General features: G+C 27.5%; 1 protein-coding gene across 1 annotated transcript in view; it reads left to right on the plus strand.

Moving 5' to 3' along the window:
* Positions 1-7241: 7241 nt before the first annotated feature.
* The window catches only part of LOC135124860 (uncharacterized), a 32217-nt gene continuing 20067 nt past the window's right edge, over positions 7242-19391 (plus strand). Inside the window, exon 1 of the mRNA XM_064050082.1 lies at positions 7242-7480. Within this exon, the coding sequence (XP_063906152.1) occupies positions 7242-7480 (239 nt within the window). The remainder of the gene's footprint in view (positions 7481-19391) is intronic.

Genomic DNA, 19391 nt, shown 5'->3' on the forward strand with positions numbered 1-19391 from the left:
CCTAGAAGTATACTAGTACGACAAATCCCGCTTCTTTAAAAATTTATAAAATTTGGTTCTGTGATTTTCGGTTTGAGATAACCTCTATAAAATAAAAACCAGTGACGTAATTAATACAAACGCCCCAAAATTAAAAACGAAAAATTGAGAAATCAAAAAAACTGAAAAATTAAAAAATGTACATTTAATAAATCGAAAAACTGAAAAATCGGAAAACCGATAAATTCAAAAACACCATAAATTGAGAAATCGAAAAATCTAAATTTTAAAAAAATCGAAATTGAAAAACCGAAAAATTGAAGGATTTTTGACAACTTCTTCAACGATTTTTCAAAAATAGATTAATTGAATCAAATTACGTTCTTCTGTCGAGTAAGAATGGAAACTAATAGAATCTAGGATGTGAAAAAAATAAAAAAGACGTGACCAGACTCTGGATTATTTTCTAAAATAGTTGAAAAATGGACGTACATGTCAAAAATCCCAAATCAGACTAATTTTATTTTTGTTCAGTATAAGATCATTAATTTCACAAAGATGGGATAAAATCAATCACTGAAAAGAAGACAGGGTGGGTGGGCGGGGATAATTATATTTTTCTGTCGAGTGGGAGTGGAAACTAATAGAGCCTAGGATGTGAAAAATATAAAAAAAGACCTGACCAGACTCTGCATTATTTTTGAAAATAGTTGAAAAATTGACGAAAATGTCAAAAATACCAAAATCAGTTTTATCTTATCAAATGCTAGTAGCCCCGCCCACCCGCCCTCTATTTTCTTGCAATATATGTCATCTGCCAAAATCAGTCTTATCTTAGCAAGCACTAGCCCCGCCCACCCGCCTTCTTCGCATTCTAACGACGAATGTTATTTGTGTTTAGTATAAGATCATTAATTTCATTCAGATTGGATAAAATCCATCACTGAAAAAGAGACAGGGTGGGTGGGCGGGGCAAATTGTGTTCTTCTGTCGAGTAAGAATGGAAACTAATAGAATCTAGGATGTGAAAAAAATAAAAAAGATGTGACCAGTCTCTGGATTATTTTCTAAAATAGTTGAAAAATGGACGGACATGTCAAAAATGCCAAAATCAGACTAATTTTATTTTTGTTCAGTATAAGATCATTAATTTCACAAGAATTGAAATGTCGAACAACTGAAAAATCGGATTGTCAATTATTGGAATATATAAAAATCCGTAAATCGAAAAATGGAATAACTGAAAAATTTAAACATCGAGAAATCGAAACATGAAAAGTTCCAGAAATCGAGACATCGAAACTAAAAAAAAATGTTAAATCGAAAAATTGAAAAACTGAAAATCGGGAAATTGAACAACCGAAAAATCGAAATGTCGAAATCGCTTTAAATCGAGAAATCGAAATATGTCAAAAATTCGGAAGGTTAAAAATTTTAAAAATCAAAAAATTGGAAAATCCAGAAATTGAAAAATTTACAAAAAAGTGAAATATTGAAAAATTGAGAAATCCAAATACTTGAAAATCTGAGAAATCGAACATCAAAAAATTATAAAAACAAAAAATTTAAGAAATCGAAAAACTGAAAAATCGGAAAACCGAAAAACTCAAACCAACGAGAAATCAAAAAACCGAAAAATCTAGAATTAAAAAAAACCGAAAAATTGAAGGATTTTCGACAATTTCTTCAAACTTCAACTTTTGAAAAATAAATAAATAGAAAAATCACAAAAATTGAAAAATCGGATTGTCCAAAAATTAGAATATAAAAAAATCTAAGTATAATTTCAAAAATCGAAATACAGAGAAATCTAATAATGGAATAATTGAAAAATTTAAATATCGAAAAATCGAAACATGAAAAGTTCGAAAAATCGGAAAAGCCCAAACGAAAAATAACTGAGAAACTTAAAACTACATTAAAAAAAGTTAAATCGAAGAGAAGAAAAGAACTGAAAAACCGAAAAATGGGGAAATTGGACAACTGAAAAATCGAAACACGGAAATCTCTATGAATCGAGAAATCGAAAAACTGAAAAATCGAAAAAACGAAATATGTGTTAAAAATTCGAAAAGCATTTTAGAAATCGAAAAATTGGACAATCCAGAAGGTGAAACTTTTTCAATAACTGAAATATTGAAAAATTGAGAAATCCAAAAACTTGAAAAACTGAGAAATCGAAAGATCAACAAATTTTAAAATGAAAAAATTGGAAAATGTGTATTTAAGAAATCGAAAAACTGAAAAATCGGAAAATCGAAAAATAAAAAAAATAAGAAATCATGAAATCGAAAAATCTAAAATTGAAAAAAATCAAAATTAAAAAACCAAAAAATTGAAGGATTTTCGATTCTTCAAACTTCGATTTTTGAAAAATAGATAAATAGAAAAATTCCAAAAATGAATATATCGAAAAATTAAAAAATTTGATTGTCCAAAAATTGGAATTTGCAAAAATCTATAAATAGAAAAGCCCAAAAATCGAAACACAGAAAAATCGAAAAAGTGAATTAGTGAAAAATTGAAACATCGAGAAATGGAAACATGAAAAGGTCGAGAAATCGAGTAATCGAAACACCTCAAACAAAAAATTAATAACTGAAAAACCTGAAACTAAAAAAAATGTTAAATCAAGAAATCGAAATATCAAAAATTTGAAAGATAAAAAATTTTAAAAATTGAAAAGTTGGAAAATCTAGCAATTGAAAAATTCCCAACACTGAAATATTAACAAAATTGAGAAATCGAAAACTTGAAAAAATGAGAAACCGAAACATCAAAAAATCGTAAAATAAAAAAACATGAAAAATATGCATTTGAAAAATGGAAAAACTGAACAATTAGAAAACCAAAAAATTAAAAACAAAACAAGAAATCAAGATATCAAAAAATCTAAAATTAAAAAAATCGAAATTGAAATTCCGAAAAATTGAAGGATTTTCTATTTTTCAAATTTCAATTTTTTAAAAGTAGGTAATTTAAAGAAATTCAGAAAATCAAAAAATGTCAAAAAAACTCGGATTGTCCAAAAATTAGAATATAAAAAAATCTAAGTATAATCTCAAAAATCGAAATACAGAGAAATCTAGTAACGGAATAATTGAAAAATTTAAACATCGAAAAATCGAAACATGAAAAGTTCGAGAAATCGAAAAATCGGAAAAGCCCAAACGAAAAATAACTGAGAAACTTAAAACTACATACAAAAAAAGTTAAATCGAAGAGAAGAAAAGAACTGAAAAACTGAAAAATGGGGAAATTGGACAACCGAAAAATCGAAACACGGAAATTTCTGTAAATCGAGAAATCGAAAAACTGAAAAATCGAGAAAACGAAATATGTGTCAAAAATTCGAAAAGCATTTTAGAAATCGAAAAATTGGAAAATCCAGAAGTTGAAATTTTTTCAATAACTGAAATATTAAAAAATTGAGAAATCCAAAAACTTGAAAAACTGAGAAATCGAAAAATCAACAAATTTTAAAATGAAAAAATTGGAAAATGTGCATTTAAGAAATCGAAAAACTGAAAAATCGGAAAATCGAAAAATAAAAAAAAATAAGATATCATGAAATCGAAAAATCTAAAATTGAAAAAAATCAAAATTAAAAAACCAAAAAATTGAAGGATTTTCGATTCTTCAAAGTTCGATTTTTGAAAAATAGATAAATAGAAAAATTCCAAAAATGAATATATCGAAAAATTAAAAATTTTGATTGTCCAAAAATTGGAATATACAAAAATCCACATATAGAAAAGCCCAAAAATCGAAACAGCACCAAAAAAAAGGTTAAATCGAAAAACTTAAAAACCGAAAAAATGCATTTAAGAAATAAAAAAATTCCAAAATCGGAAAACCGAAAAATAAAAAAACGGGAAATCAATTGATGAATGTTCGATTCTTCAAGCTTGGATTTTTGAAAAATAGATAAATAGAAAAATCCCAAATATTGAAATGTCGAAAAATTGAAAAATCGGATTCTCCAAAAATTAGAATACATATACAAAAATTTATAAATCAAAAAGCCCAAAATTCCGAACACCAAAGAATTGAAAAATTGAAATATCCAGAAATTGAAACAACAATATCGAGAAATCAAGAAATCGAAATACCCTAAACCAAAAATTAATAATTGAATAACATAAAACTAAAAAAGAATTGTCAAATCGAAAAATTGAAAAACTAAAAAATTGGGAAATTGAACAACCGAAAAATCAAAACATGAAACTTTGTATAATTCCAGATATCGAAAAACTGAAAAATTGGAAAATCTAAAAATTGAAAAATTACCAAAAACTAAAATGTTGAAAAATTGAGAAATCGAAAACTTGAAAAACCGAGAAATCCAAACATTATCGTAAAACCGAAAAACTAAAAAAAAAGAGAAAGCGAAAAATCAAAAATTTTAAATTTTGGATTCTTCAACCTTCGATTTTTGAAAAATACATAAATAGAAAAATTCCAAAAATTGCAATGTCGAACAAAACCATCCATAGTGCAAAAATTGGAATAAGTTTACAAAAATGCATAAATCGAAAAGCCCAAAAATCGAAACACCAAGAAATCGAAAAATTGAATATGTAGTTGCAAAATACATCGAGAAATCGAAACATGAAAAGATCCAGAAATCGATAAATCAAAATAGCCCAATCTAAAAATTAATAACTGAAAAACTTAAAACTAAAAAACTGAAAAATCGAGAAATCGAAATATCAAAAAGTCAAAAATTTTAAAAATCGAAAAATTGGAAAATCTAAAAATCGCAAATTCCAAAAAACTGAAATATTTAAAAATTGATACATTCAAAAACTTGAAAAACCGAGACATCGAAACATCAAAAAATCGTAAAATCAAAAAATTTGTAAAATTGAAAAATCGGAAAACCGAAAAATTCAAGAAAACCGGAAATCTAGAAATCGAAAAATCCGAAATTTTAAAAAATAGAAATTGAAAAACTGAAAAATTGTAGGATTTTCGATTCTTCAAACTTCGAGTTTTGAAAAATAGATAAATAGAAAAATCTCGAAAATTAAAATGGCGAAAAATTGAAAAATTCGATTGTCCACAAATTAGAATACATATAAACAACCGAAACATCCAACCATCGAAATCTTTATAAATCGAGTAATCGAAAAATTGAAAAATTGAGAAATCGAAATATCAAAAATTTGAAAGGTCAAAAATTTTTTATATTTAAAAGTTGGAAAATCTAGCAATTGAAAAATTTCCAAAACTGAAATATTAACAAATTGAGAAATCGAAAACTTGAAAAAATGAGAAACCGAAACATCAAAAAATCGTAAAATAAAAAAATATGAAAAATTGAAAAATATGCATTTAATAAGAAATGGAAAAACTGAAAAATCAGAAAACCAAAAAATTAAAAACAAAACAAGAAATCAAGAAATCAAAAAATTTAAAATTTAAAAAATCTAAATTGAAAATCCGAAAAATTGAAGGATTTTTTTTCAAATTTCAATTTTTTAAAAGTAGGTAATTTAAAAAAATTAAGAAAATCAAAAAATGTCAAAAAATTGAAAAATCGGCTTGGCCAAAAATTAGAATATACATACAAAAATCGATAAATCGGAAAGCCCAAATATCGAAACACAGAAAAATCGAAAAATTAACATCGAGAAATCCCTATAAATCGGGAAATCGTAAAATTGAAAAATCGTGAAATCAAAATATCAAAAATTCGAAAGGTCAAAAATTTTAGAAATCGAAAAACTGGAAAATCAAGAAATTGAAAAATTCACAAAAACTGAAATATTGAGAAACCCAAAAACCAGGAAATCGAAAAATTAAAAAAAAACGAGAAATTAAGAAATCGAAAAATTTTAAATTTAAAAAAATTGAAATTGAAAAAGCGAAAAATTGAAGGATTTTGGATTCTTCAAGCTTCAATTGTTGAAAAATAAATAAATAGAAAAATCCCAAAAATTGAAATGTCGAAAAATTGGAAAATCTGATTGTCCAAAAATTGGAATATACAAAAATCCCAAAGATCGAAACAGAGAAATCGAAAAATTGAATAATTGAAAAATTGAAACATCGAGAAATCGAAACAGCCTAAACGAAAAATTGATAATTGAAAAACATGAAACTAAAAAAATGTTAAATAGAAAAATTCAAAAATCGAAAAATCGAAATTTTAAAAATTCGGAAGGTCAAAAACTTTAGAAATCGGAAAATTGGAAAATCTAGAAATTGAAAATTTCTCAAAAACTAAAATATTGAAAAACTGATAAATCCAAAAACTTGAAAAACCGAGAAATCAAAACATCAGAAAATCATAAAATGAAAAAACATCGAGGAATGGAAAGATGAAAAGATCGAGAAATAGAGAAATCGAAATAGCCAAAACTAGAAACTAATAATTGACAAAGATAAAACTGAAAAAAATGTTAAATCGAAAAATCGAAAGTCGAAAATATAAAAATTCGAAAAATTAAAATGATGAATCAAAAAATTGAAAATCGAGAAATTGAAAAATCCAACTATTGAAAAATCGAGAATTCGAAAAATCGACACATTGAAAACAAAAACATTGAAATTTTGAAAAATTGAAGAAATTTCCATCGAGCAAATTCATTTAAAACCTGTTCAACTTTTCCTAGTTTCGCTATTTTATCCAATATTTTTAATTTCCCTCTAAAAAAGACACGCTTCTTCATACTTCATTTAAATGCAGCCATTTTTAACCAGACGTAGTAATTTTTTTGACAACCATACAATTAATAATAAAAATGAAACTCTCCGAGGCAGTTTTCGTGCCGAGCCAAAATTAGGCTCGCATCCAAATCATAAAATTCTTTTATTAAAAACGAAATTATGAATTCTGAATGGAAATCGATGCCAAATTATATATTCACCGATACACGACATTTATGTCAACCCGTACGACATTAAATTAGTTTCGTTGAATTCTTATCTACCATAAAACGGATGAAGTCGAACGAACCATAAATAAGCCGAAATTTGAACACACACAGCTGGTCGCAAAGTCGCACAGGACACAAAAAAAACTCACACAAAAAAATGCGCGTACAGAAAATTCCTATTTTATCTTTGGAGACGAGATCGGTGATCTGGTATTTTTTAGGTCGAATTTTTATGCGTTCAAAGCTCGTTTAGCCAAGGCCGCCCCCGGCCTCCCGCCCCCATCGCAATGCATGCCGTGATCAATACTCATTAGTTATTTTTTATTTACGGCCTAATCGCATGTTTTTTCTTCCGGGCCAGCTGTACATCGCACCAGGATGGGCGACGCACAGGAAAGCGAGCATCAGCTGTGGGTCAACCTCAGTTCCCTCGGAGATGGCAACATATTCGCGATCCTGCCGCAGCTGATGCGGAAGATGTTGGACGTGGAGGGCGGCGGGATGTTCCGCGACGAAGAGCCCTACGACTTCGTGCTCCCGAGCGACGACGAGTGGCAGACGAAGATCTACTACAAGCTGGTGGAGAAGCAGAGGATCGCCGACGCGCTGGAGCAGGAGTGAGTTTATCTTGATGGTCTAGTTTTGGAACGAAAATAGACACGGAACGTGTGGGCTTTTTTCGTGTGGAACCGCCAGGATGTGCGAATACGTTTTTACTGACGGAGTTGGGTTTATGAAGATTTGTCAGGCGAAGTGGGATTTTTATTTTGCTGGATGATGGGAGTTGTTTCTGATGGGTTTTTTTCGACAGGAATAAAGATCAAATGTGATGGGTTTGTGGCTGCAATACACGAAGGTGAAATTTTTCGACGTGGTGTGATTTCATGCCATAAGTTGTAAGAATGAAAACTTGAAATTTATTTAAATTTTTTTTGTGATTTAATAAAACTGAGCAAGAACAAAATTTGAACGAAATTATGAAAAACTAAATATTTTCGACGTTCAAATCTCGTAAGTATCTGAAATTCGATTTATTGCAAATTTATACGCAGACTTGAATAATCCAGTTTTGGTATTAAATTCGGAGCTTTGAATCTGAACGTTTATTATTGAGTACAGCAAATTGGAGTCTAATTATAAAATATGACATAATTTTAAAAGCAAGAACTTCAGACTGGGATTCGATTTAATACAACCTTAAAGTATAAATTATAGCATTTGTGCGTATTTGTTAAAAACCTGTAAAATTTCTGACAAACTAATGAACTCAGTTGCTTTTCCAATTTCGTTTCGCGGCTCTTTATTTACCGAACAAAAGACCCCAGGTGTTGAAATATTGAAAAGGATTAAAGGAAATAGTTACGCAGTTTTTGTGCTGTGTGCGGTCGATAAGCCCACAACCTTAAATAAACCACAATGAAATATTACAGAAAAGAAAACAAACGGCTACAGACTATTTAAATTAAATTATAGTTCACAGAATATGCCTTTCGTACATTAAAAGACTCCTGAGTTATTACTTACTGAGCATAAGCTAATCGAGTCCATCGGACGACTTTCCGCTTGTGGTTGGTCTCCCGTTTCCGTCTGTCCGTCTGTCCGTCTGTCCGTCTGTCCGTCTGTCCGTCTGTCCGTCTGTCCGTCTGTGCGTCTATCCGTCTGTCTACTGTCCCGGATTTTTATTAGAGATGGTCAAATGCTAACAAAAATTAAAAACGAAAAATTGAGAAATCAAAAAAACTGAAAAATTAAAAAATGTACATTTAAGAAATCAAAAAACTGAGAAATCGAAAAACCGAAAAATTCAAACCAACGACAAATCAAGAAACCGAAAAATCTAGATTTAAAAAAATCAAAATTGAAAAACCACAAAATTGAAGGATTTTCGACAATTTTTTCAAACTTCAATTTTTGAAAAATAAATAAACAGAAAAATCACAGAAATTGAAATGTCGAAAAATTGAAAAATCGGATTGTCCAAGAATTAGAATATACAAAAATCAATAATCTCAAAAATCGAAATACAGACAAATCTATTAATGGAAGAATTGAAAAATTTAAACATCGAAAAATCGAATCATGAGAAGTTCGAAAAATCGAGAAATCGGAAAAGCCCAAACGAAAAACAACTGAGAAACTTAAAACTACATAAAAAAAGTTAAATCGAAGAGAAGAAAAGAACTGAAAAACTGAAAAAAGGGGAAATTGGACAACCGAAAAATCGAAACACGGAAATCTCTGTGAATCGAGAAATCGAAAAACTGAAGAATCGAGAAAACGAAATATGTGTTAAAAATTCGAAAAACATTTTAGAAATCGAAAAATTGGACAATCCAAAAGTTGAAACTTTTTCAATAACTGAAATATGAAAAAATTGAGAAATCTAAAAACTTGAAAAACTGAGATTTCGAAAGATCAACAAATTTTAAAATGAAAAAATTGGAAAATGTGCATTTAAGAAATCGAAGAACTAAAAAATCGGAAAACGGAAAAATTCAAACCAACGAGAAATCAAAAAACCGAAAAATTGAAGGATTTTCGACAATTTATTCAAACTTCAATTTTTGAAAAATAAATAAATAGAAAAATCACAAAAATTGAAATGTCGAAAAATTGAAAAATCGGATTGTCCAAAAATTAGAATATACAAAAATCTATAATCTCAAAAATCGAAATACAGAGAAATCTATTAATGGAATAATTGAAAAATTTAAACATCCAAAAATCGAAACATGAAAAGTTCGAGAAATCGAAAAATCGGAAAAGCCTAAACGAAAAATAACTGAGAAACTTAAAACTACAAAAAAAAGTTAAATCGAAGAGAAGAAAAGAACTGAAAAACTGAAAAATGGGGAAATGCGACAACCGAAAAATCGAAACACGGAAATCTCTGTAAATCGAGAAATCGAAAAACTGAAACATCGGGAAAACGAAATGTGTTAAAAATTCGAAACGCATTTTAGAAATCGAAAAATTGGACAATCCAGAAGTTGAAACTTTTTCAATAACTGAAATATAAAAAAATTGAGAAATCCAAAAACTTGAACAACTGAGAAATCGAAAGATCAACAAATTTTAAAATGAAAAAATTGGAAAATGTGCATTTAAGAAATCGAAGAACTGAAAAATCGGAAAACGGAAAAATTCAAACCAACGAGAAATCAAAAAACCGAAAAATTGAAGGATTTTCGACAATTTATTCAAACTTCAATTTTTGAAAAATAAATAAATAGAAAAATCACAGAAATTGAAATGTCGAAAAATTGAAAAATCGGATTGTCCAAAAATTAGAATATACAAAAATCTATAATCTCAAAAATCGAAATACAGAGAAATCTATTAATGGAATAATTGAAAAATTTAAACATCCAAAAATCGAAACATGAAAAGTTCGAGAAATCGAGAAATCGGAAAAGCCTAAACGAAAAATAACTGAGAAACTTAAAACTACAAAAAAAAAGTTAAATCGAAGAGAAGAAAAGAACTGAAAAACTGAAAAACGGGGAAATTGGACAACCGAAAAATCGAAACACGGAAATCTCTGTAAATCAAGAAAACGAAATATGTGTTAAAAATTCGAAAAGCATTTTAGAAATCGAAAAATTGGACAATCCAGAAGTTGAAACTTTTTCAATAACTGAAATATTAAAAAATTGAGAAATCCAACAACTTGAAAAACTGATAAATCGAAAGATCAACAAATTTTGAAATGAAAAAATTGGAAAATGTGCATTTAAGAAATCGAAGAACTAAAAAATCGGAAAACGGAAAAATTCAAACCAACGAGAAATCAAAAAACCGAAAAATTGAAGGATTTTCGACAATTTATTCAAACTTCAATTTTTGAAAAATAAATAAATAGAAAAATCACAAAAATTGAAATGTCGAAAAATTGAAAAATCGGATTGGCCAAAAATTAGAATATACAAAAATCTATAATCTCAAAAATCGAAATACAGAGAAATCTATTAATGGAATAATTGAAAAATTTAAACATCCAAAAATCGAAACATGAAAAGTTCGAGAAATCGAGAAATCGGAAAAGCCTAAACAAAAAACAACTGAGAAACTTAAAACTACATAAAAAAAAGTTAAATCGAAAAGAAGAAAAAACTGAAAAACTGAAAAATGCGGAAATTGGACAACCGAAAAATCGAAACACGCAAATCTCTGTAAATCGAGAAAACGAAATATGTGTGAAAAATTCGAAAAACATTTTTGAAATCGAAAATTTGGACAATCCAAAAACTGAGATATCGAAAGATCAACAAATTTTAAAATGAAAAAATTGGAAAATGTGCATTTAAGAAATCGAAGAACTGAAAAATCAGAAAACGGAAAAATTAAAACCAACGAGAAATCAAAAAACCGAAAAATTGAAGGATTTTAGACAATTTCTTCAAATTTCACTTTTTGAAAAATAAATAAATAGAAAAATCACAAAAATTGAAATGTCGAAAAATTGAAAAATCGGATTGTCCAAAAATTAGAATATACAAAAATCTGTAATCTCAAAAATCGAGAAATTGGAAAAGCCCAAACGAAAAATAACTGAGAAACTTAAAACTACATAAAAAAAGTTAAATCGAAGAGAAGAAAAAACTGAAAAATGGGGAAATTGCACAACCGAAAAATCGAAACACGGAAATCTCTGTAAATTGAGAAATCGAAATATGTGTTAAAAATTCGAAAAGCATTTTAGAAATCTAAAAATTGGACAATCCAGAATTCGAAACTTTTTCAATAACTGAGATATTAAAAAATTAAGAGATCCAAAAACTTGAAAAACTGAGAAATCGCAAAATCAACAAATTCTAAAATCAAAAAATTGGAAAACGTGCATTTAAGAAATCGAAAAACTGAAAAATCGGAAAATCGAAAAATAAAAAAAATTAAAATCATGAAATCGCAAAATCTAAAATTGAAAAAAATTAAAATTAAAAAACCAAAAAATTGAAGTATTTTCGATTCTTCAAACTTCGATTTTTGAAAAATAGATAAACAGAAAAATTCCAAAAATGAATATGTCGAAAAATTGAAAAATTTGATTGTCCAAAAATTGGAATATACAAAAATCTACATATAGAAACACCACCAAAAAAAAAGGTTAAATCGAAAATGTTAAAAAAACCCAAAAAATGCATTTAAGAAATCAAAAAATTGGACAATCCAGAAGTTGAAACTTTTTCAATAACTGAAATATTAAACAACTGAGAAATCCAAAAACTTGAAAAACTGAGAAATCGAAAGATCAACAAATTTTAAAATGAAAAAATTGGAAAATGTGCATTTAAGAAATCGAAGAACTGAAAAATCGGAAAATGGAAAAATTCAAACCAACGAGAAATCAAAAAACCGAAACTTTGAGGGATTTTCGACAATTTATTCAAACTTCAATTTTTGAAAAATAAATAAATGGAAAAATCACAAAAATTGAAATGTCGAAAAATTAAAAAATCGGATTGTCCAAAAATTAGAATATACGAAAATCTATAATCTCAAAAATCGAAATACAGAGAAATTTAATAATGGAATAATTGAAAAATTTAAACATCGAAAAATTGAAACATGAAAAATTCGAGAAATCGTGACATCGAAATAGCCCAAACGAAAAATTAATACCTGAGAATCTTACAACAAAAAAAATGTTAAATCGAAAAATTGAAAAACTGAAAACTCGGGAAATTGAACAACCGAAAAATCGAAATGTCGAAATCGCTATAAATCGAGAAATCGAAATATGGCAAAAATTCGAATGATTAGAAATTTTAAACATTAAAAAATTGGAAAATCCGAAAATTGAATAATTTACAAAAAAGCGAAATATTGAAAAATTGAGAAATCCAAAAACTTGAAAATTGAGAAATCGAACATCCAAAAATTATAAAATCAAAAAAATTAAAAAAATTGAAAAATGTACATTTAAGAAATCGAAAAACTGAAAAATCGGAAAACCTAAAAATTCAAACCAACGAGAAATCAAAAAACCGAAAAATCTAGATTTAAAAAAAATCGAAAAATTGAAGGATTTTCGACAATTTCTTCAAACTTCAATTTTTGAAAAACAAATAGAAAAATCACAAAAATTGAAATGTCGAAAAAATGAAAAATCGGACTATCCAAAAACTAGAATACACAAAAATCTATAATCCCAAAAATCGAAATACAGAGAAATCTAATAATGGAATAATTGAAAAATTTAAACATCGAAAAATCGAAACATGAAAAATTCGAGAAATCGAGAAATAGGAAAAGCCCAAACGAAAAATAACTGGGAAACTTAAAACTACATAAAAAAAGTTAAATCGAAGAACTGAAAAACAGAAAAATCTGGAAATTGAACAACTGAAAAATCGAAATATGGAAATCTCTATAAATTGAAAAATCGAAAAACTGAAAAATCGAGAAAACGAAATATGTGTTAAAAATTCGAAAAGCATTTTAGAAATCGAAAAATTGGACAATCCAGAAGTTGAAACTTTTTCAATAACTGAAATATTAAAAAACTGAGAAATCCAAAAACTTGAAAAACTGAGAAATCGAAAAATCAACAAATTTAAAAAACGAAATAATTGGAAAATGTGCATTTAAGAAATCGAGAAACTGAAAAATCGGAAAACGGAAAAATTCAAACCAACGAGAAATCAAAAAACCGAAAAATTGAAGGATTTTCGACAATTTATTCAAACTTCAATTTTTGAAAAATAAATAAATGAAAAATCACAAAAATTGAAATGTCGAAAAAATGAAAAATCGGATTGTCCAAAAATTAGAATATACAAAAATCTATAATCTCAAAAATCGAAATACAGAGAAATCTAATAATGGAATAATTGAAAAATTTAAACGTCGAAAAATCGAAACATGAAAAGTTCGAGAAATCGAGAAATCGGAAAAGCCCAAACGAAAAATTAATACCTGAGAAACTTAAAACTAAAAAAAAATGTTAAATCGAAAAATTGAAAAACTGAAAACTCGGGAAATTGAACAACCGAAAAATCGAAATGTCGAAATCGCTATAAATCGAGAAATCGAAATATGGCAAAAATTCGAAAGATTAAAAATTTTAAACATCAAAAATTGGAAAATCCGAAAATTGAAAAATTTACAAAAAAAGCGAAATATTGAAAAATTGAGAAATCCAAAACTTTGAAAACTGAGAAATCGAACATCAAAAAATTATAAAATCAAAAAATTAAAAAAAATTGAAAAATGTACATTTAAGAAATCGAAAAACTGAAAAATCGGAAAAGCGAAAAATTCAAACCAACTAGAAATGAAAAAACCGAAAAATCTAGATTTAAAAAAAAACGAAAAATTGAAGGATTTTCGACAATTTCTTCAAATTTCAATTTTTGAAAAACAAATAGAATAATCACAAAAATTGAAATGTCGAAAAAATGAAAAATCGGACTATCCAAAAACTAGAATACACAAAAATCTATAATCCCAAAAATCGAAATACAGAGAAATCTAATAATGGAATAATTGAAAAATTTAAACATCGAAAAATCGAAACATGAAAAATTCGAGAAATCGAGAAATAGGAAAAGCCCAAACGAAAAATAACTGGGAAACTTAAAACTACATAAAAAAAGTTAAATCGAAGAACTGAAAAACAGAAAAATCTGGAAATTGAACAACCGAAAAATCGAAATATGGAAATCTCTATAAATTGAAAAATCGAAAAACTGAAAAATCGAGAAAACGAAATATGTGTTAAAAATTCGAAAAGCATTTTAGAAATCGAAAAATTGGACAATCCAGAAGTTGAAACTTTTTCAATAACTGAAATATTAAAAAACTGAGAAATCCAAAAACTTGAAAAACTGAGAAATCGAAAAATCAACAAATTTAAAAATGAAAAAATTGGAAAATGTGCATTTAAGAAATCGAAAAACGGAAAAATTCAAACCAACGAGAAATCAAAAAACCGAAAAATTGAAGGATTTTCGACAATTTATTCAAACTTCAATTTTTGAAAAATAAATAAATGAAAAATCACAAAAATTGAAATGTCGAAAAAATGAAAAATCGGATTGTCCAAAAATTAGAATATACAAAAATCTCTAATCTCAAAAATCGAAATTCAGAGAAATCTAATAATGGAATAATTGAAAAATTTAAACATCGAAAAATCGAAACATAAAAAGTTCGAGAAATCGAGAAATCGGAAAAGCCCAAACGAAAAATAACTGAGAAAATTAAAACTACATAAAAAAAATTGGTCTAAAGAGTTTAGACAGTACTTCCCTCGCTGTCGGAAACTTGACTGCATGGCTATTGTGTTTTTTTCTCATTACATTTTTGTAGTGGGAATTTAAAAAAAATTGCGATGACGTCATCAACATTTTTGCAAGGACACGTATAACAGTTGGGATAGATGTAGTGTAATACTAAGAATAAAATTATTGTATTCCCAAATTTTCGGGAAAATGAATTGGGTCGTTTTGAATATTAATTTTTTATAATCAATAAAATAACGAAAGAATTTACTCACGTATACGGCAACTGAAAATCGTTTATGTATAAATAATTTTCTTAATTTAAGATGACAATAAGCGTAACAGCATACGTGAGAGTCAAACAGTGAAACTGTAAACAAAACGACCATCGGTTTTATTGCTTCGACTTCCGCTTAATATATAAAACATTGGGTTTTATTTTTATTTTTGACGGTGAAATTCACAATTGGTTGATTATAAACATGTCTATTCCACATTCGCGGAACCTATAGTCAGCGCATAAAACAAATGCACGTCTGTAATGTTAAAGCCGATGTAAATAAGCGTGCTACCCTTATGTTTCAACCGAGTTTTTACTTTAAAAAATTTTGTGTCTACCAAATTGGGTTGGTTGGGGTGTAATACTAATAATAAGTGTTGCCTTTAATTTAATCAATAAAATAAATTAACTTCATTAATTTTTTTGAGCCACCTCTTAAGAAAATCTAAACAATATGAATGAAGTGATAAATCACAAGTACAGACTCATCATATTTTTACGCTTTAGATAGGATTTATTCGGCAAACTTTCGAGCTGACGTCATCAAATTTTTTGAGGGGGGATTAGCAAATACTTTTTGATAAAAACGTTAACGTGCTTATGATAACTTTAAAACATCTCCAAGATTTCAAAGCATTCGGTTCTGTAATTCCTGATTAAATCAATAAAATAAATTGACGCATTCATTAATTTTTTTCGGTCACCCTGTATGTGCAAATCGAAAAAATTTGAATGGTATGATAAATCACAAGAAGAGACTCACCATATTTTGTACATTTTAGATAGGATTTATTCAGCAAAATTTTGGGGTGACGTCATCAATTTTTTAGTTGGGATGAGCAAATACATTTTGATAAAAGAATTACCATGCTTATGATAACTTTAAAACATCTCCAAGATTTCAAAGCATTCGGTTGTGTAATTCCTGATTAAATCAATAAAATAAATTGACGCATTCATTAATTTTTTGAGTCACCCTGTATATGCAAATCGAAAAAATTTGAATGGAATGATAAATCACAACAAGAGACTCACCATATTTTCTACATTTTAGATAGGATTTATTCAGCAAAATTTTGTGGTGACGTCATAAATTTTTTAGGAGGGGACGACCAAATACATTTTGATCAAAAATTTACCATGCTTATGATAATTTTAAAACATCTTCAAGATTTCAAAGCATTCGGTTTTGTAGTTCCTGAGTAAATCAGTAAAATAAATTTTGCGCATTCATTAATTTTTTTTGTGTCACCCTGTATATGCAAATCCAAAAAATATGAATGGAGTGATATATCACAAGTACAGACGCATCATATTTTGTACATTTTAGATAGGATTTATTCGGCAAACTTTTGAGCTGACGTCATCAAGTTTTTGGAGGGGATAACCAAATATATTTTGACTAAAGATTTATGATGCTCTTTAGAGCCTTAAAACATCTGCAACATTTTAAAACATTCGGGTTAGCAGATTCAAAATTAAATTGCAAAATGTTGTTTTATGATTTTGATTTTTTTTCCAAAAATCTGGACGTTTCGGGTAAAAACTGAATTCGGAGTCGTAAACTACATGTGTAGGACTATGTTATTTTATACAATTTAAGACCCATTTACTATGTACAATATTGAAGTGACGTCATCGCATTAGTGGTGGGGATGATTAGACAAATTTTGGTTAGCGTTTTACCATCTACATGATATTCCTAATATAAGTACAAAATTTCACAACAATCGGTCAAGTATTTTCGGAGATTATCTGTCTAATAAAAATCCGGGACGGCAGACGGACAGACGGACGGACAGACGGACGGACAGACAGACGGAAATGGGAGACCTATTTTTTCGTATTCTAGGAGTCATGAAAGATCGAGAAAACGTAAAAGTAGAGAGTCGGCCGACGGACTCGATTACAATACTTCCTTTGCTTACGCTCGGGAAGTAAAAGTTAAATCGAAGAGAAGAAAAGAACTGAAAAACTGAAAAATGGGGAAATTGGACAACCGAAAATTCGAAACACGAAAATCTCTGTAAATCGAGAAATCGAAAAACTGAAAAATAGAGAAAACGAAATATGTGTTAAAAATTCGAAAAGCATTTTAGAAATCGAAAAATTGGACAATCCAGAAGTTGAAAGTTTTTCAATAACTGAGATATTAAAAAAATTGGAAATCAAAAAACTTGAAAAACTGAGAAATCAAAAGATCAACAAATTCTAAAATAAAAAAATTGGAAATTGTGCATTTAAGAAATCGAAAAACTGAAAAATCGGAAAATCGAAAAATAAAAAAAATAAAAAATTATGAAATCGAAAAATCTAAAACTGAAAAAAATCAAAATTAAAAAACCAAAAAATTGAAGTATTTTCGATTCTTCAAACTTCGATTTTTGAAAAATAGATAAATAGAAAAATTCCAAAAAATGAATATGTCGAAAAATTGAAAAATTTGATTGTCTAAAAATTGGAATATACAAAAATCTACATATAGAAAAGCCAAAAAATCGAAACACCACCAAAAAAAAGGTTAAATCGAAAAATTTAAAAACCCAAAAAATGCATTTAAGAAATCAAAAATTTGCTAAATCGGAAAACCGAAAAATGAAAAAAAAACGAGAAATCAATTCAAGAATGTTCGATTCTTCAAGCTTGGATTTTTGAAAAAAATTGAAAAAATGGGTTGTCCAAAAATTAGAATACATATACAAAAATTTATAAATCGAAAAGCCCAAAATTCCGAACACCAAACAATTGAAAAACAAGAAACCGAAAAATCTAGATTTAAAAAAATCAAAATTGAAAAACCACAAAATTGAAGGATTTTCGACAATTTATTCAAACTTCAATTTTTGAAAAATAAATAAATGAAAAATCACAAAAATTGAAATGTCGAAAAAATGAAAAATCGGATTGTCCAAAAATTAGAATATACAAAAATCTATAATCTCAAAAATCGAAATGCAGAGAAATCTAATAATGGAATAATTGAAAAATTTAAACATCGAAAAATCGAAACATGAAAATTTCGAGAAATCGAGACATCGAAATAGCTCAAACGAAAAATTAATACCTGAGAAACTTAAAACTAAAAAAAAATGTTAAATCGAAAAATTGAAAAACTGAAAACTCGGGAAATTGAACAACCGAAAAATCGAAATGTCGAAATCGCTATAAATCGAGAAATCGAAATATGGCAAAAATTCGAAAGATTAAAAATTTTAAACATCAAAAATTGGAAAATCCGAAAATTGAATAATTTACAAAAAAGCGAAATATTGAAAAATTGAGAAATCCAAAACCTTGAAAACTGAGAAATCGAACATCAAAAAATTATAAAATCAAAAAATTTAAAAAAATTTAAAAATGTACATTTAAGAAATCGAAAAACTGAAAAATCGGAAAAGCGAAAAATTCAAACCAACGAGAAATGAAAAAACCGAAAAATCTAGATTTAAAAAAACCGAAAAATTGAAGGATTTTCGACAATTTCTTCAAATTTCAATTTTTGAAAAACAAATAGAAAAATCACAAAAATTGAAATGTCGAAAAATTGAAAAATCAGATTGTCCAAAAATTAGAATACACAAAAATCTATAATCCCAAAAATCGAAATACAGAGAAATATGATAATGGAATAATTGAATAATTTAAATATCGAAAAATCGAAACATGAAAAGTTCGAGAAATCGAGAAATAGGAAAAGCCCAAACGAAAAATAACTGGGAAACTTAAAACTACATAAAAAAAAAGCTAAAACGAAGAACTGAAAACAGAAAAATCTGGAAATTGAACAACCGAAAAATCGAAACATGAAAATCTCTATAAATTGAAAAATCGAAAAACTGAAAAATCGAGAAAACGAAATATGTGTTAAAAATTCGAAAAGCATTTTAGAAATCAAAAAACTGGGCAATCCAGAAGTTGAAACTTTTTCAATAACTGAGATATTAAAAAATTGATAAATCCAAAAACTTGAAAAACTGAGAAATCGAAAGATCAGCAAATTTTAAAATGAAAAAATTGGAAAAT

Source organism: Zophobas morio, unplaced genomic scaffold (assembly GCF_036711695.1).
Source record: "Zophobas morio isolate AGI-343-1 ecotype UQ-CSIRO unplaced genomic scaffold, CSIRO_AGI_Zmor_V1 ptg000008l, whole genome shotgun sequence".
Lineage (NCBI taxonomy): Eukaryota > Metazoa > Arthropoda > Insecta > Coleoptera > Tenebrionidae > Zophobas > Zophobas morio.